This window comes from Physcomitrium patens, chromosome 1 (assembly GCF_059467195.1).
Source record: "Physcomitrium patens ecotype Gransden chromosome 1, ASM5946719v1, whole genome shotgun sequence".
NCBI lineage: Eukaryota > Viridiplantae > Streptophyta > Bryopsida > Funariales > Funariaceae > Physcomitrium > Physcomitrium patens.
The window spans coordinates 2597145-2624789 of record NC_143410.1 but is presented as its reverse complement, the minus strand read 5'-3'; the positions used below and the strand labels follow the sequence as shown (position 1 = coordinate 2624789).

At 32.1% G+C, this 27645-nt stretch overlaps 4 protein-coding genes across 7 annotated transcripts; 2 read left to right on the top strand and 2 right to left on the bottom strand.

Annotated features, from left to right (window-relative positions):
- The first annotated feature begins 2404 nt into the window (after positions 1-2404).
- Positions 2405-5873, top strand: LOC112288400 (uncharacterized). Of its 3 annotated transcripts, none has more exons than XM_073538514.2 (5): positions 2405-2654; positions 3220-3352; positions 3807-3876; positions 4250-4566; positions 4856-5873. In XM_073538514.2, the coding sequence occupies exons 2-5, from the start codon at positions 3246-3248 to the stop codon at positions 5361-5363; spliced, it is 1002 nt and encodes a 333-aa protein (XP_073394615.1). In that variant the 5' UTR covers positions 2405-2654; positions 3220-3245; the 3' UTR covers positions 5364-5873. The 3 variants fall into 3 exon arrangements, with proteins under 3 accessions (XP_073394615.1, XP_024388294.1, XP_073394675.1); XM_024532526.3 differs by having other exon boundaries at positions 3207-3352; XM_073538574.2 differs by having other exon boundaries at positions 2405-2956.
- A 5799-nt stretch (positions 5874-11672) lies between these two features.
- Positions 11673-13228, bottom strand: LOC112285093 (mitochondrial uncoupling protein 4). Its single transcript, XM_024525630.3, has one exon. It carries the CDS (start codon positions 12792-12794, stop codon positions 11862-11864), a length of 933 nt encoding a protein of 310 aa, XP_024381398.1. The 5' UTR covers positions 12795-13228; the 3' UTR covers positions 11673-11861.
- A 137-nt stretch (positions 13229-13365) lies between these two features.
- On the top strand, positions 13366-17021 carry LOC149989822 (uncharacterized). 2 transcript variants are annotated; one of them, XM_090255005.1, is made up of 3 exons: positions 13366-13760; positions 14051-14105; positions 16127-17021. In XM_090255005.1, exons 1-2 carry the CDS (start codon positions 13483-13485, stop codon positions 14079-14081), a joined length of 309 nt encoding a protein of 102 aa, XP_090111131.1. In that variant the 5' UTR covers positions 13366-13482; the 3' UTR covers positions 14082-14105; positions 16127-17021. The 2 variants fall into 2 exon arrangements, with proteins under 2 accessions (XP_090111131.1, XP_090111112.1); XM_090254986.1 differs by lacking the exon at positions 16127-17021 and having other exon boundaries at positions 14051-14552.
- Positions 17022-21675: 4654 nt separating this feature from the next.
- Positions 21676-26934, bottom strand: LOC112287933 (protein SAR DEFICIENT 4). The gene is made up of 2 exons (XM_090256090.1): positions 22727-26934; positions 21676-22332 (listed from the first exon to the last, which is right to left on the bottom strand). The coding sequence occupies exons 1-2, from the start codon at positions 23201-23203 to the stop codon at positions 21868-21870; spliced, it is 942 nt and encodes a 313-aa protein (XP_090112216.1). The 5' UTR covers positions 23204-26934; the 3' UTR covers positions 21676-21867.
- Positions 26935-27645: the final 711 nt, after the last annotated feature.

Here is a 27645-nt window from a genome sequence, read left to right as displayed (position 1 = left end):
ATAATTTTTTTAATTAATTATTAAATAATTTAATTTATATATTTTTATTATTTTTTGAAATTACTTCATTTTTATTTTTATTTTTATAATATATTAAATAATGGTTATAATACCTTATTTAATATTTAAAATATCTTTCTTATCTTTCATCTATATATAAAGTATTAGAATCTACTTTGTATTAAAAAATGCTCAAAGATTATACATAGTTTGGATATACTATCTTGACAAATTATACTACTAAATTAAGTTATTGAAGTAGTTGTTAAAAACCATTAGATGGATAGAAAAAATTAATATTTTCATTATTTTAATTATAATGGTTTTTATTTTTTCTTATGTCTTAATATTTTCAATTTTTTTGCAAGATTATTTTTTTCAAATTAATTTTATGAACCAAAGACATAAAAACACCCGTATTTTGAAGCAAGTTTATTTAGCTATAAAAAATAAATATTATAATATTATAAAGAAGTTTTATTTATCAACAGAAGTATACTCTTTCAATCATGTACATTTGAATAAATTCTTTCTACATTAAAAGTAGTTTATTTCTTGGAATTTATCATTTTATTTGAATAGTTAAAGACAAAGATGATATTGTATCAATTTATATTTTTTTCTTTTTTCTTTTTTACTTTATACTTCAACTTTAGAATTTTCATCAGGTAAGTTATATCTATTTGTCAAAATTGGAATATTATAACAAAGGATTTAGGAATTATATTTTTCTAGTAATTTTAAATTATTTTTTAAAAACGAATAATAATAATAATAATAATAATAATAATAATAATAATTCACACATACATTGATATTCTTACATATAGACAAGCATTAAAAAAAAATACATGGTATAATTGATAATTTTACATTAAATATGATCAATTTTTTTATGATTGGTGACTAAAGTTACATCTATGGTAATTATATTATAATTTTCTTATTAAAAAAAATTCTAAATAAAATAGTGTCTTAATGTTAGTAATAAATAATATATTTTATTTGATACAATTTCCTTAATTTTGATGCTTTCACCATTTTTTATGTCCTTTTAATACAAATTCTATTATATAAGTTTGTGTATATTTTAAATATTTTCTTTAAAAAAAATAAAAATAAGCAGCAAAGAATGGAATGTAAAACAAAACTAGACAAGCATTGGAATTTTGTCTCAAGTTTGAATTGCAAAAGTTGAGCAGAATTGCCTCTAATAATTAGGTTCTTTCTCTGTCTTTTTTATATTCTTATCTTAGTTTAAGACTCTCTAGTTATGTGTATATAATAACAATTTTCTTTTTCTTTTTCTTTTCTTATAGATATATTTACATTGGTTGCATATAATTATAATTTTTTAATAAGTCTGTTTAAAATTTATTCTTGAAACTCAAATGTTTACACGAAATTTCACTATTTTGGTATTTGACATGTCAATCAAGAAATTTTTGTAGTCTTTCAAGTTTAAAAATACATATTTAAAAACTCAACTTTGCACTTACTATGAACATGTTGATATGTCAAACATCCTACCCACATGTTTTAACATTCAATTTTTACTACCTATCATTGATAATAGTAAACACAGAACCTACGAATGTGAATTTTCCACATCAGATTCTTGATATACATGTTTCATTGTGAAGTTTCAAGTGATATCTGTTCCCAAACTGCAGTCCCTATGCAGGTTTGATGTGGATGGGTAAATGGTGAAAAAACACAAACAATTCACAGATTTATCAGTTAACGCCAATTCTTGATGAGCAAAGTTTCCAAAATCACAGTATTTTATCATTAAAAATTCAACCACCCATCTGGAAACATCATTCATATCTAACTCAAAATATCAAAACTAGATTCAAGGTCTTGTGCGAGAGAATGCTCGTTTTTGATGATGAGGCGGTGACCCAACTATTAGGGAATGAGATCAAAACCCTAAAATTAGGAGGGCTCAGTGAAGTATGGAAGTGTGCATCGTCAGGACTGATTTTTTCACAACTAACCCACATAGAAAAGTTCGAGCGTAACCAGGCGATGATTTCAGGAGGAAACTGCACCGGCGGTACTGTTCACGCGTGGGCGGTTCTATGGGGAACCGTCGAGGCTCCACGTAGGCCAGCGACGGAGCGGGCGGTGGTGTCACTAGGACGACGGTTCTGCGCGGAACCAGTCGCCGCGGCAGCGGCTCGTGGGGTGCAAAGCCGAATGAGCAGATGCCAGCGCGCGAGGCTCGAATTCCTCGTCCAATCTACAATCCCAGTCACGCACACACCTTCATATCCAGACATAAACAATCTTAGATCATCGTTCCAAAAGCGTCTGGATCGGCCATCCTCGTGGTCACCCACTCGTATACTGTTGCGTAAATATTTATGTAAATAATGTTGCGCTCGTCGGGATTTGCTAGGATCTGGAACGTGTTGAGAGATTTGTGGGCGGGGCGTTGTGTTTCTTTCGGTTAAGGAATTGAAGGTTTCGAGAACAGAGGTTTTGCTACAAAGGTTGGAATTGAGAAGAAAAACGAGAGAGAGAAAGAGAAGGGAGTCGAGGCGAGGCGGGGCGAAGAAAGGGGAGGTTGCTTGCTTGCTTGCTTGAACAGGAGTCATTGTCCACCAGCAGTTGTTGGTTATAGTTTCGTTCTGTACGCAATTGTTCAGGTACTGTGGGTGCCTTCTGAGACGTTTATTTGAGTTGGGCTTTGCTGAAATTTGTGTTTGGATCTTGGTGGGGGTTAATTTGAGGAAGTGGAGCAGCGCTTCATGGAGGTGGACTGCCGATTGTCTCGTTTTGCTGTATACTTGTTCGATTGGCACCAATTTTGGAGATTTCCTTTTTTCTTTTTTCATGGAGAGTGACGTCGACAGTGGTGGAATGTCACTTTTGAGGAGTGCGTTTAGAGTGGGGTTTGGTGGAGCTTGGAAATGAACGAGATGCGGTGTTTGAGAGAATATTTTGTGCGGTAACCATAAATTTTGCTGTATATTTTCCGACCAGCAATATAGACTTTCACGTTGGTGGACAGTGCCGTTTCTTGCATAATCCTGGTTGGTCGGTTTTGATGATGAACACGCCATGAACCACCCTAATTTCCAGACCACATACAGACACACACGTTAAGTCCCTTCTTGGTTATGGACGGTCTTACATGTGCTTCCTTGAAAACATCACGTAAGTATGTTTTGCTATTTTTATCTGACTTGATTTTGTAGGTGTTGCGTGCAGTTAGTTGTTTTGGACGCTTGTCAATCATGGTGGCACATGCAGCGGTTGCCATAGCACTCACATCAATCGCCAGCTCTAGCTCTGCTTGTTTAGCAGGGTTTGAAAATCGCCGTGCAAGGTTGGGGAATGCGAGGTTAGTTTACTGAATTAAGCACCATTCATTCTGAACTTACAGTGGTTGAGTCAAGGGGTGAACACGTTTCTGACTTTCCTAGCTATCAGCAAGAGCCGTGTGATGTCATGCCCTGAATTTCTGCTCTAGAGGGTATGCTCTGAAGCAACATGAGTAGTACTACGCATTTAACCTTGAGGTCCTATGTTTATTGATATTCTTCAGGAATAATCTCAATTCATTCTTGGATTATGATTCGTATGTAAAGGTTTTTATCGGAGTACGGTGGAAGTTTTGGTAGTCTGTATATATCTTTGTTTGATTGGTGATTGAGCTGCACGAGTTTGTCTCGACTTTTGTAAACCAGGGTTTTCCAAGAATAGATGGTTATGTTGGATTCTCCTGCACGTACTGTCTAAGTGGTTAACATTTGTTGCTCAATGTCTTTGGCTTACATGAACTTGGGGGTGAACAGGGCAGTTGCAGATACCGTGAAGCGCTCTAGTGGTGGTAATGTGGACTCAGGAAAATGGAGACAGAATCAGGTGCGGACGCTTGCGCTTCCAGATATTTAATGTGATTTCAAAGAGGATATGATAAAATTGGAGCATTCTGCAGCGACTTACTGTTCAGAGGGGATCAGGAGTTGTTTCTAGGCACGTTTTAGTCTACTAAAGACTTTCATTTGTCTCGATAGCGTTGGTGCTTGATTAAGTCGGAATAGGTTAGACATTTTGAACCATAGGGATTCAGATTACGATATCTACGTATTCAATTGGGTTACCTGCGGAATGCTGACATCTTTTTACTACACATTGGGTTTATAGTCAAAAGAAGCTACCGGGATCGTCTAAGTGATGACAGAACGTGAGCCAGTAATGAAGGGTTATTCATTATTCCGTTGTGATTTGTGAGCAGAATGTTTCTGCTGGTACACTCAGCTTGGCGTCTCCTCCCCTCCTGTCATGTGTTGAGCAAACGGGTGGCTCTGCTTCAGCTTTTCTGGAGGAGCAAGAGGTTGTTATGTCCTCAGGGATGAAGGAGATTGAGGAGAAATTGAAATTATTATTGACAGTTCAGACCAAATTAGAGGAAAGCGTCACACCTCCTTCGAGGCAGAAGCAGGAGAGCTCAGGAAAGGATGATTTTTATGTGAACTGTGGTGCTGCTATACGCAATCTTAGAGAGGAGCTTCCTGCCTTGTTCTACAAAGATCTCAACTATGACATTTACAGGTACACTTTTATCACATGCTTCGATTTAATTTACACGAATATCTTTAGCTTTATTGTCAAATTCGTGCCTTCGCCCCGTGTTTGTGTCCGTCATGTGTTTTACTTCGCCTTTCCTTTCAGAAAGTTAAGAAGATTGTTTTGCACGGAGGCGAACTCTAGCTAGTGATGTCATTGTTGATCGTGCTTGGTTTCAAAATTGGATCCAGTTCCTTATGGCAGTTCTGCAATTGTGCCGTTTGGAATCAGATTTATGATCAAATTTATAAATAATATTATGTTGTTTTCGTAGGGAGGACATCACATTTAGTGACCCCATGAACACATTTTCGGGAATAGAGAACTATAAAACCTTGTTCTGGGCACTTCGGTTCCATGGCCGCATCTTTTTCAAAGCTTTGTGGGTTGAAATAGTTCGAGTGTGGCAACCTTCTGAAAAGGTAATCATGGTCCGGTGGATAGTTCGGGGCATTCCACGAGTCCCTTGGGAAGCTCAAGGTCGGTTTGATGGAACCTCTGAGTACAAGTTAGATAAAGATGGAAAAATCTACTCTCACAAGGTTGATAACATCATAATGAACTCGCCTCCAAAACATCAAACCCGATCGGTGATGGACTTGGTACGAGCTGCTGCAGGACAAGGTACCCCGACACCGACTTATTATCAGAAAGTCGGAGTATTTTCTTTCTTAAAGCAGTTTACATGGGTGCGCTTTTACCTAGCTTTGAGGAGTACTCTTGCTGTCACTTCCTCGAGTGAAGCAATTGATGTCCTACCTAATGCCAGTCTCAATCCTTAAGTTGCTAATTGTAACTATACAATCTGAGAAGGTGGGTATCCATTTTCTACCCGTTTTCTGTGTATCATATGGGAAAAGCAGTGGGTTAAAGTGGTGCTTGTACATAGTGATATATATGGTAGAGAGCTGAAGTGTTGCCAGCCCCTCGTACAACGAGCAGTAGCAACCTCCATCCATGTCTCCACCCCACGAAAGACGTATGGTGCCTAACCCTTCTGCAGCTGTTCTACGAGTTTTAACTTTAGAAAATAGTTTGAAGAGGTTTCCACGCTTTGGTTTGGCGAGAGTTTTGGAAGGTAGTAAGCTTCCTGGGTGACTCCGAACTGCTGGACGAGGTGGTGGCTGGCTTACGGCAGTTCATTAGTGCGCAAGCAAGCAGAGACTTGAGCGAGGGGTGGCTATACCCCCTTCCAAAGCGGCCGGTGTAATTCACTTGTGCAAGTGAGGAATTTACTGTAATACTTATAAGGTGATATGATCAGGAGAATCATACTATCCTTTATTTTCGGACTTTTGGAGAAATTGGACTTTTCATGCATGTTCTGGAGCAGCTTGTTCCTCTGTTTTAATTTTAACTATTGAGTGTTTGTTTGAAATGTTACCTTGGCCCCTTGTAATGTATGACGGCTGTCAACTGAAATCTATGTATGTCCATGTCCTAAATTATCTGCATTTGAATGAGCTGTTGGATTTTACATCATTTAAGGTATATCACAATAGTATGAACTTGGTCACTGTATGTTCACCTAAATTTCTTTGCTAAAAATTCACTCAAGCACTTTAGTTTCTTTCAGTATTATAATAGCAATGCATGACTTGAAATATATAGTTCTTAGAGGATGGAACTGCTGACACATTGAGATTAGTTTGCACAAAGTGGTGTGACATCTTTTTAATAGTTTCACACAATTTTATCAAAGATTATATATATATAGATAGATCTAGGGGAATGTCAAATAGACCCACCCTTGATGAAGAATATGGTAATCATGATGAATGTGGTTGGTTTTTATTGGTTGCAGCTCCAACAATGGGGAAATGAAACTAGAGGTTTTTTTTTATTATTATTTTTAATGATGGTTAGGATGGATAGGTCAATTTAGTAAAAACTTGGATCTATTAAACATTCCCCATATATATGTATATATAATTAAGTTAAAAAGAGTTTCAAAATAACAAGCAATTTAAGTTGAGCACTTAAAGTATTTTGTTATGAGGTTAGTATGGTTGGCATGTATGTAAACAATTTAAATAATTCTGGTTCAAAAAAATGCCAATTTAGAAAGCCAATATATTAAATAAAAACTGGTCAAATGAGGAAATTTATAGATTTTTTCCTCTTTCTTTAATAAATAAAAATTGCCTCCAATTCTTACAAAACAAAAGCATATAGATGTATATATATATATATATATATATATATTGAGAGAGAGAGAGACATGTAATTTTGCAATTATTTAAATGACTCTTAAATATAATCTCTAACTACAAAAAAAAAAAAAAAAACAAAAACAAAAACAAAAAAAAAACTAAATTATAATATTAACTAAACAATTAAAGAATTTTTGCTATAGACATATTTCTTTGTTTTATACTTTTAATTAATATCAATTAAGAATTTATAGAATTTAATTAAATTTATAAAATTATTTCATTAAAAAAATCGTATAAAAAAAATCTAATTTACACTTAGAACATATTATAAGTTTTTATTAACTTGGCAATTATAATGAACTATTAATTATTTTATCCAAAGACGAAAAAATTAAATTAATGATTTTTAATATATATTTCTTTAAAATTTCACATATGCCAAGAATGAAAAAAAATAGTGTTATAATTTCTTTTATTTTTTTTGTGACTTTGGTACTCAAGTATGTACATTGTACATATTACCACAACATTTTGTCTTATGTATTAAAAGTATAAATAGATTTATGTGTATATATGTATATATAGGGAAGAACAAATAATAAAATTAAAAATAGTAATAAAAAAAATTTAATAAGTTTTAAAAATAATTATATAATAAAAAAATAATAAACTAACTAATCAAGTTATTTAATCATGAATTTTAAATGATTATATAATCTTTTGATATAATAAGCTATATAATTATAAAACTAACAAATTAAACTAACAAATTCATGAAAACAATACTTGTTATCAAAGCAACACTAAATTCAATTATTAAAACACATCTTCTTTTTTGTAGTGCAATCAAATAAGCAATGACTTATTGCAATCTTTTTTTATATAAAAATATGGAATAAGTTTTAATCTATCCTATCTATTTGAAAAAAAGAATATATAATAATCCAATTATTAAATTTATATAGCAACTAGATGCCAATTATATTAAAATAAAGAATATCTTATATTCTATAATATCTAACAACAATGACAAAGTTCTTATACTTGCTATTAATAAAGAAAGTTTATATGTCATTAACATAGAATTTTAGGTCTCTACAAGACCTACATTTTTTAGACTCTTTCAAGTTATTTAAAACAATTGTTAGAAGTTTCTTATTTTAAGCTTAGAGAGTAAATTTTATTTAAAAAAACCTTCTTTAAACAATTTCATTTAAAAGATTTGTTGATAAGCCTTAACAAAAATGTTTTAAAACAAAAGCTTATTCTAAACTATGATGAAATATACTAGTAGTTTAAACAAGATGTATTTTAGTCTTATAAATTATTTATATATATATATATATATATATATATATGGTTGAAGTTGTTATGAATCTTCTCAATTCTTCTCTTTATTTTAGTTATTTTCTGGTTTTTAATTTATTTTTTGAATGATAACTACTAATATATAAATATAAATTATTATTATTATTATTTAATACTTTTTTACCTTCTTTATATCAAAATTTTTCTTTATGATAAAAATATCTTATATTTTATAATTGACTCTACTTTGCTAATTCTTCTAACTTAATATGTACTCTACTACTCCTTAAAATTATGTAGATTACATATATAAACAATACACTACCTACAATAATAATTATATAAATAATATGTTTAGAAATATATTTCTTTTTAAAAATATTTAAAACCGAGACCAAATCTTTCTTTTTTTTCACCTCCACAAACCTTCCACAAAATGTTTGTCTATAATTAATATGAAATTTGAAAAAAAACCATGAAACTTTTCTACAAAAAAAAGAAAGAAGCTACTTTAAAATGTCATATATATAACATAATATAAACTTTTGTAATTGAAGTAACTAATAGTTCCTATTGCAGATTAGAATAAAAGATTCTTGATGCAATCAAGAAATGAAGAAAATAATAGTAAAGTAATAAGCAAAAAATTACCATAAATTAAAGAAATATAACAAATGACGTTGAAATAACATAAATTTTGGTTATTTTTTTATTTATTTAGTTATTTTTTTATTTTTGTCTCTTGAATATAAAAATATATGTATATATATATATATATATATATATATAGATATTTTTTATTTTTAACTTAATAAATTTTCCTTATTACTATTTGTATTAAAATCTTTCTAAAATATTTTTTAAATATTTTTTTGTCACAAATTTTGAGTTTTTAAAAACAAATCTTGTAGACAAATAAAATCCTCATAATAATAAGTATCATACTTCCAAATTCTAATGTAAAAGGCTTATTATATTTTAGTTGATTATATCTCTAGAATATGAACACCTATAATTTCTATATTTTACATTTTCTAATTGGGTCAACATCCTTCAATAGGTGAAGCCTTCAGTGTCAAGCTATCTCCACATTTTCAATTTCTTTTTTTGCATGCATCTGTAGCAATTCTTACAAAGAGATTTTATGACAATCTTTATTTAGATGGAAGTTTCAAAGACCAAATTATAATAGATGAGAAGAGTTTTAAAAGAAAGAAAAGTTAAAACATAAATTTATTTTATTTTTTAAAATCAGATTTCATATTTATCAAAAAAAAAACTTTGCACTCATAATGCAATCTAAAAATAAATATAAATCACTTTCGTAATCTTATATATATATATATTAGTTTTCAAATAATATAACAAAAAATAAGATTATGCTTTGTCATTCTTTTTTGTTATTTATTTGTAATTTTTTTAGTATGTTTAATATATAATTTTATAACCTAATTATTTTATATATATATATATATATATATATATATATATATTTAAACTAAGCATATTTTTATTTGTATATAAAAAATAGTATTTAGAAAAATTACATCAAATAAATATTTAGCTATTATTTATTGGTAGATTTGACACTTATATGACTCAAAGCATCTTCATGCCAAATTACCTTCTTTGAAAGATTATGGTTCTAAAGTCTTGTAAAGATCTATCACTTGGTATTAAAAAAGAGTATTCAATAAAGATATATTAAGAGACAAAATGTCATAGAAAAGATCAATTTAGTTGCATGTAATATTTTATAATAGAACAATTCACAACATAATTTTTTTAATTGATTAATTTTTGAAAAAAAAAATGTACAAATTTTTGCATTGCTTATGCAATTATAGGATATTATTTTTATATTAAAAACCACCTTCAAAGGCATTTTTTGTACTTGGGACCATATTTAAGAGGCTATAATTTTTATATATATATATATATATATATATATATATGATTGATTAAAATTGATAAGCTTTGCTTACTTGACTTTATATTTTGAAAAAGCAACCAAGAAATTATAAGGAGAAAAGAAGAGATAGATGCATTCTTTTCCTACATTACATAAAAATATTCCTTGGAATTTTTAGTATGCCCTCTTGAAGAGATAGATATTGTTAAAAAAAATAATTTAAAAATGTTCAAAATTGCTCAATATTAATGTAAATTTTTCTTTAGTTTTTGTACATTATACTATTAACATATTCAAGACATTATTTATTGCATTTAAAATCATATCAAAAAAAATATTTGGGCTACATCACGTTCTCTTCCTGCTTGCAATTCTCCAAAAATCAAGGCTATCAAACATAATTTTTTCCTTGTCAAACTTGAGACTTGTATAAAGCTTTTGTACCATTGCCCTCCAGATTTAAGAAACCCCACAAGTAGGGCACAATGCAAATTCGAAGGAACATTGTTATTCACCCCATGTATGAAAATAGTGGAACCCACCAGATCTTTTCCTTCCTTAATGTTGTTTTGTGCTGCTTTTTCTGAATATGCAGCCAACCAGGAAAACTAGCAATTTTTTGATTTCAACCAATTCGAATAAAACTTTGGAAAAGGCAGAGTCTTGTCTTCTCTCCTCCGTGAAAGTTGTGGTTGATCTTTGACGCTGCGGCTGCAGCTACGCCACAACTGGAACAATTCGTCGCGTGTGCATGATTTAGCTAATATCTCATTCGATGCACGCTTCAATTACTTCTCCAGTCTGGTTCCATCGTTATCGATTGTTACAATAATTGGGGCATCGTTTCCAATTCTACCGGAGCTTGCAATCAGAGAACTCTACTGTGAGCTGAAGTTTGCTGGCTCAGATGCCATCTCTCACAACGTCGTTCAGTACGAACCAATCAAGGGATTGTATTGAACTTTGAAGTAGAAAAATTAGATGTACTGCACCAGCATGTGGTTTTCATGCAGTTTTTCTTTCTGTAGTTGAAGTGGGGTTCATGATGAAAGTGTTCTTTGAGAACTGGAATCATTTAAAAAAAACTATATTAGGGGTAGTGTTACCTATATTCACTTCATTATGTGCAGTCTCTTAAGTTTCATCTTGAGCAGAACCAGTAATTGATGCAAACCTGCAAGGTTCTGTCGATTGGAAAATAAAGATACTGATGTGACCCATAAGCTCATATCTGGACGTTAACGTGTTGTCATGATTGAGCCAGAGTTGCAAACTGACGGTTTTCCAGTTGTTGGCTCTTGATGGAAAATGATTTGTCCGAGACCCTTTGCGGGAAACGATGATGATTCGCGTATGCACGTTGCGGTTTCAATGTCTTCACTGACCATGTCCCGCTCGAATGTGTACTTCAGGTTTTATTGTCTCGGAGAAATAAATAATCCCGTCTGTGAGTGGAAGCCTTGCATTGACAGCAGTAGACAGGTACTGTGAAGTGCACGCCTGGTCAAGAATGCTGCACGACGCGGTAAATACTTCTGCACACAAACCGAGACAACCGGAAGTGGACTGTGACGAACCTACGCCAATGGTTTACGTACACTTACTGGAAGATTGAAACGCTGGCTGGGTACAACCTAACCTTGGTGGAAACAAGTATGGAAGATCAGTTGAGAGGATTTTGAAGGATTCATCAATGAGGCAGTAAAAAACCGATATGCTACTGTGCCGAAAGGAATACGTTCTTGAACATTTTTCACATCGTAAGCTTAGACGAATACAAACCCTTATGTATATTTAGTTCCGAGACTCATAGCCCAATTCTCCGAGACAACCTCTTCAGATATGGACCTTATTATATCCACTTCAACTATTGCTTAACTACACATCTTTCGTCATTATCTGATTCAGCCCTCGATCAGCTTCTTGATCTGCTCCAATGACAGGAACAGAACTATGGCGAAGGGGCCTTGACGAGTCACCGTCGGGACAAATCCCTTGTACAGAGCCATGGGACCTTCCGCTCGCACCGTCTTCACAGCACAATCCAAAGCACCTCGATAAGGAGCTCCTTCTCCAGGCGTCACTTTCATGTTCATCACTCTCGTCTTCACGACGTCGATGGGGTTTGAAGCGACGGATGCCAGCACCCCCGCTCCGCAGCTTGCCACCACCTGCGTGGCCAGCCCTTCCGGCACCATGTGGGTCTCAGCAATGGAGTCCTTGATCTGGTCGTAGGTGGCCAACTGAGCGGCGGTCACCAGCATGGCTCGAGTCACAGTCGGAGCCGATCCCGTCCACAATGACATCACGCCGTCTTGTTTCACCATCCGTAACAGAGCATTGCCGACCCCGGTGTAGTTCCTCCTCTCATGCATAGGCAGCCTACCGTCGGCTTGCATCCTGACCATGGCCAAGTCTGCAGGGTTTCCAACAACGGCGCCGGAAGCCCCGGCAATCAATGCAGCGGTCACTTTTTTGTACAGAGGAAGCCCAGAGCCTTCTTGTTTCTCGTCTCTCCACTGATGCTTCAAGAACTCGTAAAGACCCATCCGTGTAGACGAATACATGGCTTGTCTTAACAAAGTGGCGGAGACACCGGAGTAGAGGGCATACACTCCTTCTGCACGAGCCACATTCAAACCGACTCCCAAGGGACCCGGTTTCGGGACACCGAGTACAGCAGGAGCAACATGACTACCTTCGAGCGCGAGGGCGAAACCCGACGTAGCAACCTCCCCTTGTAACTGCATGCGGACCTTGATAAGGTCCAGAGGGTGCGTAGCGAACCCGGCGATCATCGACGCCAAACCACCCTCAGCAAACCCCTTCCACTCCATATCTGAAAACGTCGCAAAGCTCACGACGCGGCAAATACCAATGCCGATCGCGAAGTCGCTCGTCAATCAATCAATGTTGAATTCCCAGGAAAGGGAACAACAGTCGTGCAGCAAACGCACACCAGAAACGAGCAGCAAGTCCACCCCGCGCTCCACACGAACCTCCCGATCGTGAAAACCAGCAACTGCTGCAAGACTGCACGCAGAGCGGCGACGAAGATCGTTTCTGACCATGAAAGGCAACACCTCCTTGAACACCAAACTTCGATCAATACTCCTCCGCCACAGCCTCAATCACCAAGACAACTTCAACCCCAACCCTCCCAAAACATCCTCCGCAAAAAAAAATCTTCCCAACTCCAAAAGAGAAGAAAAGTAAAGAAGCACCCAAACCCGGACTTCACTGCGAGCGGCGCGGTGAGGTCAAGGATAACCGAGTGAACGATGAAAGATACGGAACGAAGGAAGCATTATATAAGACCTCCAAGGCTGGCTGCTGCCCATCACCTTCCGCCGAGAGATGGACCCCATGAGAAGGGCGAATCGTGGGCGAAGAAGCAACGTCCATGAGTGTAGGGTATTATGATTATAATAGGTCGTCGTGGTCGGTCTACAATTTTCAAGGTTAGGGAGACTCTGTCCGTGATGGAGACAGAGAAGAAGAAGAGAGCCAAAGCCGCGTAAACGCATGGAGCGTGCGGGGCCACAGGCTGGCTGGGTGTCTGACCTTTGCGAAAATTCGTTCCAAATCTGGGCAACCGCCGACGAGGAACGTCGACCCAAATTGCTGCTGCTTGTGTTGTTGCTACTGTTGTTGCTACCGTGCTATTTCTTAGCCTCAGGATCGTTCCTTTTGTTTATTTTTATTTCCAGGGGGGGTGCAGAAAGCATCGAGTCTGGGTACATCTGTCCGAGGGGAAGGAATACACTGCGCATCGATCCTGAGTTGGTTTATGTGCGTGTGAGGTGCCAAATCCTCCCTCACGGATCCTGCTCCTCCACCCAGATTCTTTCTCTTGTGGGGGGCCCCGATTTGTATCCGCCAAGTCGCTTTCCCACCCAATACATTCTGTTGCCCTGATACATACACTGTACTGGTTTTTGTGTGTGCAGTGATGAGTGATCTCTCTCGCTCACTAATCTCTTTCTTTCTCTTTCTTTCTCTTTCTTTCACCCTTTCTTTCCAATCAATCAGTGAGTCCCCAAGTGGGTGGGCCTTCCTTATTTCCTTCCTTTCTTTCCTTCTTTCCCTGCAGGAAAGAAGCGCAGCTGTGTGTGTGTGTGTGACCACGTTCGGGCGTTGCTTCCAAGGTGCGTCGCACTCTCGCGTTTCCTTGTCTTCCTCGTTGTCCTTTTCGTCCTCCTCTTCGGGGGAAGTTGGCGCTCGTTGCGATGGTGGCGACGCCGTTGTTTCCCTTCGCGACATGTTCGTGAGTTGTTGCAATTGTTGTTGCTGTTATTGTTATTGGAGATTCTTCGTGTTGTTGTTGTTTGGGTTTTTCCACCAAAACGTGCTTAACGTCGTCCGATGCAACGGAGTCAATCTTTCTTTATTGTGTGTGTACTTCCTTTGCTCTCTTTCTTTCTCCTCCACCACTTCCACTACCATGTTTTGTGGGATTCTATTTTTTATTTTTTATAGGGAACCAAACCAAATATTTAAGTATGGACAATGGTTTATGAAGAGTTTGAACTTTTTGTTTTGAGTTGTGGAGAAGAATGTTCTTAAAGGAATTTTTAAAGTAGTTGTGTATAAAGATATGTTTGTTGAATTATTTGCCAAACTTTTAAAGAAATTTCTATATAGAACCATATATGTATATGCTAATACATTTTTTCAAAAAGTACATTAGCCAAAAAATATTTTTGAAACATTATATAATCTAACAAAGTCCAAAATAGCACATAGACCCTTAAAATTGATGGTCTTATCTAACACTAGGATTTATAATTACTTGAATATCTAAAATAAGCTATTACTTTAATATTAGTTTATGATCAAATAAATATAAATATACATATATATATATTTATATTTATATATAATTTTTTATTCAAAAAAATAATTCATTATTTTTTATTAGATTTTTTTGTCTCTTTAATAAGTACTAAAATGAAAATTATAAAATATATATTTTAACAGTGAAAATTTTATTTTTGAAAATTTTGTAGTATAGAATAGTAATATAATATTTTTTATTCTAAAAATTGTAATGTGTAAGAATTTATTTTTTTTACAAATACAAAGTTAAATTTAGTGCTATTATTTTATTTAAATTAATACAAAAAATTTTGATGACCAAGTTTCTTGATTTTTTAAAGTGGTGTTTCTCTTTTAATAATTGTTACTACAGATTATGTACAGAAATATTTTCTGTTTATACAAAATGGATATATCCATAAAATTTATATTTGTTTAATTTTAGAATCCGTTGCCAATATTTTAGCAAAAATAGACCAAAAACCACCCTTTGTTACAATATTCTTTTTAATTTTTAAACATCAGTTTTTAAAAGTTCCCATATTCTTGGTATTATTCAGACACTACTCGAATGTCCTCGGAGAAGTTTGAATTTTTTTTGAAGATTTTGTGCAATTTTACCAAAAGTTTCAAAACTCTTTGTTGTCTACAATGTATGTTGAAAAAAGTTTTGATTTCTGGGAGGTTATTTTGGTCAAGTTACAACCATCTACATAGAATGTCTTAAAGTGTTTTTTTATTTTTATTTTTATTAGAGATGTAAAACTTTTTGACGTGTTGTAAAACTTAGCAGTAGGGGTCATTTATACACTTCAAAAAGTGCTACGGTGCGACCCAAAAGAATATGTGACATCACCGCTTTAGAAAGTCAAAAGAGTGTGTTTGGATATGTTTTTAAGCTACCTTAGGATTCCAAGAAAAGTAATTTTTGAATGTGTTAGAAAGGATTTTTGAGAGCAAAATAGAACACAAAATAAGTTACCAAAGAACAACATCATTACCTTGTTTGGATTGATTTTAGTAGCTTAGCAGTATGTAAAATTTTGCAGGAAGTCATGCCAGCTTCTGGAGTGTTCATAGTAATAGTACCTTCACCGATTTATTTTCCAGTTGTGCACGATGTATTGCATGTTTAGTAACATGATGTGCTGTCATTAAAAGTAAAATATAATCAATGTGGTTTTGTGGGTGCGCACAAATTTTAAGAATTTGATTCTGCTGTCTACTTGTATGATTGTGCGTCACTTTGACCAATTTGAAATCGACTCAATGATAAAATAAAATGAAATAAAAAAAAAACCCATTTCAGATCATTGCTATCTTCTTATCAATGACGTGCAATTTGTGACAGAATGCAGTACCTTGCAAATTTACGGTTTCGTCAATCACCGTGAAGTTTGGGACATTGCTTTCGCCTTCATTTTTGATCACTTGCTGCGTTGATCTTCAATTCAACCTGTAGCGTATTAGTACCCTACTTTCGATCCAAAGCTTGTTGTCATACAATAAATTTATAGAACACAGGGAGTTGCGGTGTCATCCTGCATGGCTTCCTTCAGTGTTCAGTGTTCTCAAGCATTCTGAAGATCTCAATGTTGTTTATTCAAACATGCTGGAAGTAGTTCCACCACCCTCTTCGCATTTTAATTTAATTTAATTTTTTAGTATTATTCCACACTAGAAGGTCACTTGTGGGCTTTGAAGAGGTGGTTGCAGCCTGTGCCCAGCTATGAAACTGTGGAGCTCATTGTTGTCATGGTGATGGTGAGAGTTTTTCCAGCTTGCTGCAGAAGGATCACAGGAAACATCATAAGTTGGTTGTTGGGTATAATTCTACTCGTCAAGGATTCAAGAAATCGGGGGTATGTGCAACGCTTTATTTAGATAGAAAACATTGGTTTAGTGTCCATGATGAACGTGGTATAAGACGCACACTTTGAACTAGATTTGTCAGCTGTAAGGGTGTCGATGTGCTACGTGTGGAGGACAAAGGACGATCTTGTCCATTGTTTTTTGCATGTTTAACGTGAAAAGCTATGAACTAAAAATGATGATTTACCTGTGAATGTGAGAGAACCATCTCATGAATCAATTTACATTTTTGTTTGAAAAAACAGCAGGTGTGTAGTGTATTCTTACTGTTTTCACAGAAAAGAAGGCATGAAGATTCGACTTCATTGCACGCACAATGGCCGTTGTATCTGTGAAATTGCCCCCTACAAACCTTTAAATAGTGGTTGTAGAGACTCTGTTTCATCATCATAAGGAGCCATTTAAATCAGCAAGTTTGAAATATATTTCCATATTTGATATATGTTCTTATATATATTCTTGTATATTGCAATATTTTGATAGATATACTTGTTTTTTTTGAAGATTTTGGAAACATCCTTGAAAATTTAGGAGTTTTGGAAAATGGACAATTACAAATATTTCTATTTGTTACAAATCAACCCACATGCATGTACAAAGAACACAACTTTGATGCTACAATACACATGTGATGTGACTATAAGGGTTCTCAAGAAACAATAACAATAGATTTGTTGGAATTGAATTTTAGAAAAGTCTCTCATATAATAAAACAAGACCATTTGTTGGTAGCTTCATGGCTTGTTCATAGCATGTTGTTAATTAGCACATTAGCTTGCAACAAATAATATCCTTCATGACCAAGATATTCTAATCATGGCCTTCCAAAAGCGACAAGTTTAAAGACTTTGCAATATTAGAGGTTAGATGGCAAAGTGCATTCCAACAAAAAATAAAGTGGCCTTGTATTGTTGAGGTATGTATTCTTCTAATTAGAACCATGCATTGGCATTTATTTTTTCTATTGCAACAATGCTCTCTTTAAAATTAACTAAGATTTTGGTTTATGATGTTTTCTAAAGAACTTGAATAAGCTAGACATTTTTTAATGCAAGTTTGAGATTCCTAGCAAGATAGTACAAGCAAAAAACATGATAAATTTTTGAATAAACATTATCAATGTCTTTAAGTAGATAATTTTAATGGTTTAAAAACATGAGTCTTGTAAGGCTTGAATATGCAACAATTGTAATGCTCAGATGAACTAAAAACTACCTCTAGTTTGCATTATTTTGTGTATTTATAACGTCAAAATAAATATAGAATAAAAAATCCTATGTATTAATGATAGTGGCATAAAGTAGCATCATTAGATATTTTTTCTTTAAATATATTATATCAATGACAATCAACAAATATAAATAATTGAAGCCATATATAGATGGTCCATAGGCAATAATAAGTAAAGAAAACTAATTACAATTATTTTTTAATATAGTATATGTTTCAAGCATTGTAGTCTCTAGTACTTTGTAACATCAAAAAATTTGATACACAATTTCTTACAAACTAAAAACTTTTAATGTAGCCTCTTCTTATGCTTGCTAGACATGCTTGTATGTCACTATGATACTATACTCAAGCCAATTGTTGTTAACAATTTCTTTTGATAAATATCAAAGAGTGTCACAAAGTTTGTCATTAATTGTCTTTATAACAATTAATATGGATGCAAGTTTGTTATTACTTTATGTGAAACTAAAATATACAATATGGTTTCTTTTGCAATATATCATGTTTTTTAAAAAATTAAAGAATATTTTATATTATTATTTTATATTATTTTTAATCATTTGAATCTTAATTGTTTGTTACAACTTAAGATCACAAAGTTACCATATAATAATTCTAAAAATATTGATGAGCATTTACCTTAATAATTAATATTTTGATTTATAAAATTATTAATATCTTCCAATCTATTTATGTTTTAAAAAAAATTAAGATGTCAATATTTTTAATTTCTATTTAGCCTAATTAATTTCAAAAAAAATTTAAACATATTAAATCTATGAAAAATAAAACATATATATTTTAATTCAATCAAAAATAAAATTAAAGAATTTACTTTTTAAAATTAAAATCCGAAATTTAAAAATATTAATAAACAATAAAAGGCAATGTGAGAGATTAAGATTAGTTACTCTATATATGTTGAACATTTTATTATTGTAATGTAATATCATCTTTTGTCAATTCTATCAAAAAACACGTGTAAAATTAGGATACTTTCTTAAATGCTATATGGTTAGAGCAAATTCTTATCCAAATAGAAAATAGATAGGTAGACTTTAGAAAATCTCACTTCAACTTTTATGCACAATTTAAATTTATCTTAGTATGGAATAAAGTAATAATAATTTTATATAGAGTTTTTTTTTTATAATATTTGTAGTTGATTTTTATTTCAATAAATTATTTTTCATATATTTTTTATCATGTCATAGACATATGCATTAAAACTACTAATTAATAAGATAAGAGGAATTTAAAAAAACTAAATAAAATTAAATAAATTTGATAATATCTTATGGATGAGATTTTAAGATGCTTCACAGATGCAAATTTGTCTTTACAAGTATTTATATGTAATTAATAGATTAAAAACTTGGTTAACAAGTTTGCCACATGTTGTACATATTTTTCACTTGTAGTATAAGTTGGCGAAGTGGTGAATATGTTGAAAACTTGTCTTGCAAGTTAGACACATGTCCCACAAGTTGGACATATATCAAATGATATGTAGAATATTGCCACATATATTCTTAGTTAAGTAGTATATATTGAGGCAAGAGTGAGGCCTTCTTCACTCTTGCCAATGCCTTTCATATTCTTAGCCTTGTTTTAAGAGTTCCTAGTTTTTGTGCTTTTAGCAATAGTAATTTTAGTTTCAATAATTATAACTTACTTTAAGTAAAAAATTACTCTTCACAAGTGACTTAAGAGTGTATTGACTCTTCGGTTGTTTTGTGATTCATGTCCTTGATACATCTTTGCTTATAAGATGTTTTTGCTACTAAAATAGTCAAGAACATTCTTAAATAAATATTTAAAAATGCTTTGTTAAATCAATTTTTTAATATGTAAATTAATAGCTTATTAGAAGAATTCATTATAAAATATTTTTTTATTATTTTTCAAGTGTCAAAATGCTTTTCAACTTTATAACATATTAAAGAAAATTATTAATTTGAAATATTTAATTTGTGATATATTGATACAATGAATATTAAAATAAGTTCTATTTTATTGAAAATCTTTGTTTTTTAATAAGATTAAGAAGCTTAAATAAAATAATATATTTTTTGGTTTTTTATTTTAATTAATTATATAATTTTATTATTTATAGAAAAAATGATATAATTATTTCAATATCTATTTTTGATTTTAAAACTTTAATATTTAGTCTTAAAATTAGAATTATAAATAAAAAATATTTTATTTTAGCTTAAAAAAGAAAAAATAAACTAGAATAAAAAGAATCTATTGTATATCGTTTAAATGCTATCAAATTTATTCAAAGGATTAATTTATATTTATTATAGATTGTATTTGATTATAGTATTTTTTATTTATACTAAATTTTAATTTTTAAATTTCATATTTTTTGTATTAAGATATTTTGTTTTCTTACTTATATATATATATATATATATAAAGAATAGTCAAAATTATTAGCTTACATCTATTTTAGAATGTTGGATTTTAAGTTTGAATTTTTTTAGACTACTTTATTTTTTATTTTATTTTATTTTTTATTACTTATAAGTACATGTCAATACATGTTAAATGTATAACTCATCTAAATACATAACTTTAATAACACAGATTTCTAATATAATTATGGATCTTAAAGATACATATAAGATAATTAATATATACTTATATATGGCCTTTGATACTAGATTTTAATGAGATATCATATAAATATTTATTTTTTTATTCTATATAAAATGTTGAATAATTACTTACATAATATCCTTACATTATAGATTCTTGATGAGATATCCTATAGTTGAATTGTTCTTTACATTTATTATTTAATCTTATAGTATATTGATCATGTTTGTAGTAAATATATTAATTTAGTACTTTTACAGAATAGATGAATTTTATTTATGTTACTTAGGTTTGGCATTATAATCTTTTAAATTTACAAAAGTTTTTTAGATTTTTTATAAAGATCATCAAATATATATATATATATATATACAAAATTTTTAGATTAAATCTAAATAAAGGTTATATTATATGTATTTCTTTATTATTTATATATTCATTGTAAATTATTGCATATATAAAGTTGATTATTTATTTAGCAATCTATTCAACCTGAAGATCTAAAGATGAAATTTATATTAGTTTATATTGTGGTGCTTTGAGTAAATAAAAGCATATACAAGTCAATTTAAAAATTTATAAAGATTAGAATTTTAATATGTTGAAATTGCTTAGAATAGTCTTAATCATATGCTTTTATAAAGATTTGACTTAAATAAGACATGGGTATTAATAATATGTTATAGTTCTATTGCTCATAGTTTATTTTTAAACTCAAGTTCTAATATCCACATTAATATTAACTTCATTGTTACCAAAATTAGAACTGCATTCTATTCCCTTGTTTGTATATTGTATTTCCAATTCTTTATTGGAACTTATAACTGATTATCATATGATAAATTCTAATAAAGTGTTTGCACTACCTAAATTTTGCTTTAACACAATTCCAATCCTATCAATTAAATTTCTTATTTTAGATGTAAATATTTTTTTTAAAATCTAATCAAAAACTACTTCACCAACATATCAAAGTGTTACATTTTAATTTTTCAAAGATCCAAAATATAAACCACTTAAGAAGAAGAAAAAAGAAAAAAAGAAAAACCAATTCATTCAAAATCTTACACAACTAAACTTTCCAAAAACAATATAAGAAGAAAACAAAAGATTACACCCATTGAAAGTGAAAATAATATAGAACAAGGATCCATTCATCATCCTATAACATATTCCATCTTTGTAACACCTTTGTAACAAGTTTTTGCATTTAAATTCCATCACCAAAATAAAAACAACATTATTTTACATGTTTACATGCTTTGGTTAGCATTTTCATTATTACCCAAGCTTGGTCATCAACATAGAACTTAACGAGTTAGAAATGAGAGGCAAATAGTGTGTTGGGAGAGCGCCATGAACATAGAAAGAATGAAAGACTTAAGTGGAAGGGGAAGTAGAAGGAGAAATAGAGGTGGTGGAGGTGGTGGAGGTGGTGGAGGTGGTGGTCTCGTGGACTAAGAACGCGGCCGTGACGTCTCCGACGATGTAGCCGACGCTTTTGAAGAGCGTAATGTCGAGCTCCGATGCTCGGCTGGCCGCAATTCCCCGCACTACCTCCGCCAAGCTCTTCACAATGTGCTCTCGCGCTACGATTTGCTGCTGTAGGGGTTGAACCATATCCCCTGACGCTTCAATTGCGTGCACAGTGTCCACCACTACCTTGCTCATGTGTGTGCACGCGTCGTCGCATTCTCTCATGGACGGTGTGAAGGATCCCACCAGGTCGAGGTGGGTGCTTCTCGACAGCCACTCCCCGAGCACTAGAGGCTCGCACGACAGCGTTGCGCAGGAGATAATGTCGCCTGCTCGCGCTGCGGCTTCTACAACCCCAGGCGCTTCAGATTATCTACAAGAACTACTCATTTGTGACCATTGACGACATGGGAGGGGCGTTTATCATCGGAGGCTATGGCTCGCCCTAGCTATGAATGTTCTTGTAATTCTTCAAATCAAGTAAGCGGACTGAATCTGTGCGAAATCACATCATGCAATGAATTCAGAGAGTTGTTCTCCGAGAGAAAAAACCAATTTAGAAGTGCAAAACGAGCTAAATATACTGACTTTGCGATTGAGACAAAGACGGCAAGAGGAAACGCTTGCGGAGGAAGTGATTTTTCCGAAACCAATAGCGGACGATTCTAACAGAAAAAAACGATTGCCAAAAGTGCGAGGATTGTATACCTCTTTCCAAGGACGACAGCACGAAAGTGCCAGCCACAGCTGGCAAGCCCTTCTACCCATTCTCTGGAAATACGGTGACGCTCTTTACGAGGAGGTAAGGTCGCTCGGGAATTGTGCACCACGCCGGCATGAGCAAAAGAGTAGGCGATGCAGACTTCCCATGGTCCGTCAAGCCCGAAGCCGCAATCGCATGACGTATTGTGTGCAGGATGGTGAAATTGGCTATTTCGAAATAAGAGACTCGCAGACGGTCAATGAGGAGAGGATATGTCATAATTTGACGGATACTAGACGCCGTGATCATCGGTGTTCCCTCCATCTCGTCAGTTGGAGATACAAAGCGGTCACAACTATGATACAACTGCAAAAGGATCTGTGCACACTGCGAGCGTAAGCTCATGGCGAGGACAGAGTTTTGAATTAGCCACCACGGGGAGATGAGCGTCATGACTTCCGACCAGTCACGCTGCTGCGAAGCAATAGATAAAATAAAAAATGTGCACAGATGGCGAGGACGTGGATGCTCATACATTCAATCTGGGGCCACTGCGGATCGACATATTGCCGAAAGGACCCGATCAACGCAACCAAGGATTTCAATTGGGGGTAACGTCAAATGCATACTGACCTAGAATCCTTTGATTTGATACGCAATGTGCATGATGAGCTTCAACATGTTTGGAGTGGAGAATTTTTTTGGTGCCAGTTTGACCCAAGATTGAGGACGAAGCCTCAAGAATTGGCTGCATTTCTATCCTTGATTTGTATCTTACGGTGAGTAGCAAACACAGGTAACAACAAATCCGTAGTGAGTTGCTGCCCTAATCCAAACTACTCTATCCAGCCTTGCACCCTGCTAATCTTCACACGTGAAGTCAATTGCATATTGACCACGATCCAAAAGCTCGACCTGATGTCAACTAGGTTGTAAGATCAACATACTGCTGCACTGGGAGAAAATTCCATTTGGTAGAGTGCGGCTGCAGCATCAGAGATCAATACAGGGGCTCAGAAGACAGCGTAGCACCTCCAAACGCTGAGAGGCGATCGATATCGACTTGATATAAACTCAACCCAGCCATGGAACCCTAAAAATTCAGCCTAACTAGGAATGCGCACAGAGCGATGCCTATTTGAAGTGTTACTTAGTGGCTTGTCTATTATTATACAAATTCATACGTAATTTGTACGTCATTTATAATTACATCTAACTCTAATCTTGTTGTTCTTGTTTAGTATATATTCTTCTACTTTAGACATCTTCCCATATATAGTTTGTTGGTTACTTTTATCTTCGTAATCCTGATATCTTTGTTCTTTTCTATTGCAATTGGCAACATTTATTACAATCTTAAAGTGTTTTTATTAAACTTGGATGGATTTAATTTTTGTATGGATAGTAGATGTTATTTATCAATATATGTATATGATCAATTTTGTCTCATTTATATGTATATCTTTTTTTGGATGATATTTAATGCATTAGAATTTCTTCTTTAATGACTAGTCTTGTCTATTTTTCTCTCTAAATTTAGCTATTTGTCTTTTTTCATAACTACATCTTAGTCTCATATGATATATTATTTATCTTTAATATGGTTTTGTTTGTTATATGTATTATATGAATTAAATTTTTGAAAGATTTATTTCTTTATAAGCTTGCAAAGAGGTATTTAGATCTTCAAACAAACTTTTACCAATATAAGTCATTTTTGTCCTTAAATAGTATCTTCTTTATCTATTATATGTGGCAAGATCTATTATAGTTTTTGTTGCTTATTTATCACTACTAAAAAACCTTCTTTGCCAACCAAATATATTTTTATTCTTCTTTCTACTATTCTTTAGTTTAAACACTTCTTGATGTTAAAGTTATGATTTTGGAGAAATTTTTACAAGGCTTTAATTTTAATATTAATTGTTTTGGCTATTCTTAATAACATAGAGTGTTGGACATCCTTTATTGATGTATTTTATTACAAAACAAAAGAAATACCTAATTGGTAGATGGTTTTAATTAATATTATCTATTATATAAGGCAACTTATGAAACAAACAACAAGAGATAAAAACACTCTTTGATTGGCCGCATTTCTCATCGTTTTCATCAAAAGTAAAGCAAATTTAATTCAACCATTTATCTATCAAAAATTAAAAATTGTATGTTTAATACTTCTACCAACTTTTGGAAAGATATTATTAACACACAAAAGATATTGTTAATACACCACTTCTAAAAATATACTATTAACTTTTGAAAAGATAGTATTAACACATAATTTCTAAAAAGATACTATTAATTCTCTCTATTGGTTGTCATTGCTATATAATATTTATGTTTTGGAATTCTAATGGAAAATTCAATTTGAATTTGGTGCAAAGTTGTGCACCTTTTGGCTTAATTTATTCTAGCATTGTGTGTCTTTTAGCTTGTAAATACCAAATGACCTCAAACAATATTCAACACTATATATATTATAGATTTTAATTTTTAATTTTTAATTTTTTCTAATACTATGTGTTCATTATTTTTATGAATCGATTGTGGAGTTTCACATTATTAATCATGACTTATTTATAAATCCAATAGATTTATTAATTTTTCAATGATGCAAAATAGTGATCATTCTAATTTGTTTCCCATATTGTATACTACAATTGAGAGTAGTTAGCAATGAAGCATTTGCAATGCTTAATAAGATACATGATGAAAAATTAGCAAACATAGCAAGGAAGAGTGAAGAGGATGACAAAGAAGTTTTTAATGTGATTTATCCTCAATAATTTTTGTGAAGTCACACATAGTAATCAATTTAGCAATTTCATTTGTGCACATATTTTGTTGCTTATTATCTTCAATACATATTTGTTACAAGTTAGAATTCATGTATTTATTGTAGATCTTTATCTAATGAAGATAAAGTTGCAACTCTATAAATCATCTTTTCTCCAATTCCCAAAATTCTTAGATTAGGTATTTATATTTCATTCAATACAAATTAGTTTGCAAATGGTTTATGAAGCTAGAACTTCCTAATTTTTGCCAGTTCCATAATACACATATACTTTGTTAATTCTAGATCTTCATTTGTTGAAGACAAATATTATATTTTTTATTATTGTGATTATTGCAATCATTTACAAGTACAAATTGATCCTTTATATAAGAAGAAAGTTGATTATACATGAGTGAAGATTATATTAGTTGTGTATTTGCATCAAATATTATTATTATTATAGAATCATGGTCATCATCTTCATTAATATTATGCTAGTAAGTTTTTGATTTTTTTTGTTTATTTGTTTTGTTTTGTTTTGTTTATTTTTGTTTTTTTTTTAAAAAACATTTCAGCACTATGCGCCCTTTGGCATGTGAATACCAAATGAGCTCAAGTATTGTACATCACTATGTATGTTGTTGATTTTTTTTTTTTTTTTTTTTTTTCATTTTTTTCATTTTTTTTTCTTTATAATTAAATTTTCATTGAAGAAATTATTGAGCTTGTTTTGGGCTTATAAAGTCCCGTGTAATATAGAATTAAGCTTATGAAGTCTTTTGTAATGTGATAAAGTGTAGCTTTGACAATGATCAGAATTAATTAAAGAGCAATTGCTGAACAATAGAATAATAATGTGAGAGAGTCCAAAGAGAAGCTGAAATAGTTTATCCTAGAGCACTTGCTCAACAACGTTAAAGAAATTGGGAGAGAGCTTAAAGACAAGGTGTAACTATAAAAATTGGTGAACAAGGAATGCAACTTTTTTGTGCATATTATAATAAAAGAAAAAGATTGTTATAATATTGGAAATACGGATGTTGAATGCTTACATTGCAACACTTCATTGGATGGATGAACAAACCATAATATCAACAAAATTAAATCTAAAATATTTTATATGTTGTTTCATAGAAAGGTTCAACTTTTACTTCTTTAAGTTCTACTATTAATTAGTGAACTACTTGATGGAGTAGTTGAATAAAACAAGGAATTTCAAAAGAATATTTGACAATATGATGTTGCATACACATTTACATCTCTTGGTGTAAATTATCTCAAGGAACAATTAGCTTTTCTTCCAAGGATCATATTATACCCATCATTTGCAAAGATTTTCTTTAAGTTGTAGAGAAGGTAGTTTCTATTAAAGGTAGAATTTGTAATGGCTATTAATAAATCTCAAAAGTAATCATTAAAGAACATAGGGATAGATCTTAGAATTTCAATTTTATGCCTAAATAGTTGTATGTTGTCCTATCACATTGCACTTTTCTAATCATGATCAAGATCCTATATTCTAAAAACAATGAAGACAAAATTATCATTATAATTTTAGTTTATTCAAAAAAAATTAACTTGGTTATTTTATTTTTGTAATAAATAAAATATATATTTATTAATTAAAATGAAAAAATAAATAATTCTATTATTTTATTTTCTCTTTATTTTCTATTTTGCTAGACAACTTTTCTTCAAGAGTGATGAATTATTGAATTAGCAATCGCAAATTAAAATTTACACCTTTTTTGCAACTAACACCATAGATTTTTATTATATATAGAAATATAAATATACAAAGAATGGCAAGTTTGTACTCACAAGAATAAAAATTAGTGTTTTAATCACAAAAAATCAACAATGGGATTGTAATGATCAAATAATTTTTAGAAGAACTATCTTCTTATTTAGCAACCAAATAATGTGATGGAAATATTGTGGTTGATAACAAATCATTCTCTAGTAATAAAGCACTTACTCAAATCAATGTGTCTAGTACTTCTTCAAAAAGCCCTACCATTTTGATAGACAACATTTACTACACATAATATGTATTGTGGAAATTCCACCATGTTGTATTAAATCCACCATTAAAACGTGGCTAATAGTACGAGTTTTTGCTACTATATATGTGTATATATATATATATATATATATATATATATATACATATATATAGTGATTGGCTTTGTGATAA

Coding starts and splice junctions, on each gene's coding strand:
- LOC112285093 (XM_024525630.3), bottom strand. CDS start 12,794: ATGGAGTGGAAGGGGTTTGCTGAGGGTGGTTTGGCGTCGATGATCGCC.
- LOC149989822 (XM_090255005.1), top strand. CDS start 13,483: ATGGAGCGTGCGGGGCCACAGGCTGGCTGGGTGTCTGACCTTTGCGAA. Junction 13,761..14,050: donor TTGGTTTATGTGCGTGTGAG/GTGCCAAATCCT, acceptor CTTTCCCTGCAG/GAAAGAAGCGCAGCTGTGTG.
- LOC112287933 (XM_090256090.1), bottom strand. CDS start 23,203: ATGTATGAGCATCCACGTCCTCGCCATCTGTGCACATTTTTTATTTTA. Junction 22,333..22,726: donor CCGTATTTCCAGAGAATGGG/TAGAAGGGCTTG, acceptor TCTTGTAGATAA/TCTGAAGCGCCTGGGGTTGT.
- LOC112288400 (XM_073538514.2), top strand. CDS start 3,246: ATGGTGGCACATGCAGCGGTTGCCATAGCACTCACATCAATCGCCAGC. Junction 3,353..3,806: donor GCAAGGTTGGGGAATGCGAG/GTTAGTTTACTG, acceptor GGGGGTGAACAG/GGCAGTTGCAGATACCGTGA. Junction 3,877..4,249: donor GAAAATGGAGACAGAATCAG/GTGCGGACGCTT, acceptor ATTTGTGAGCAG/AATGTTTCTGCTGGTACACT.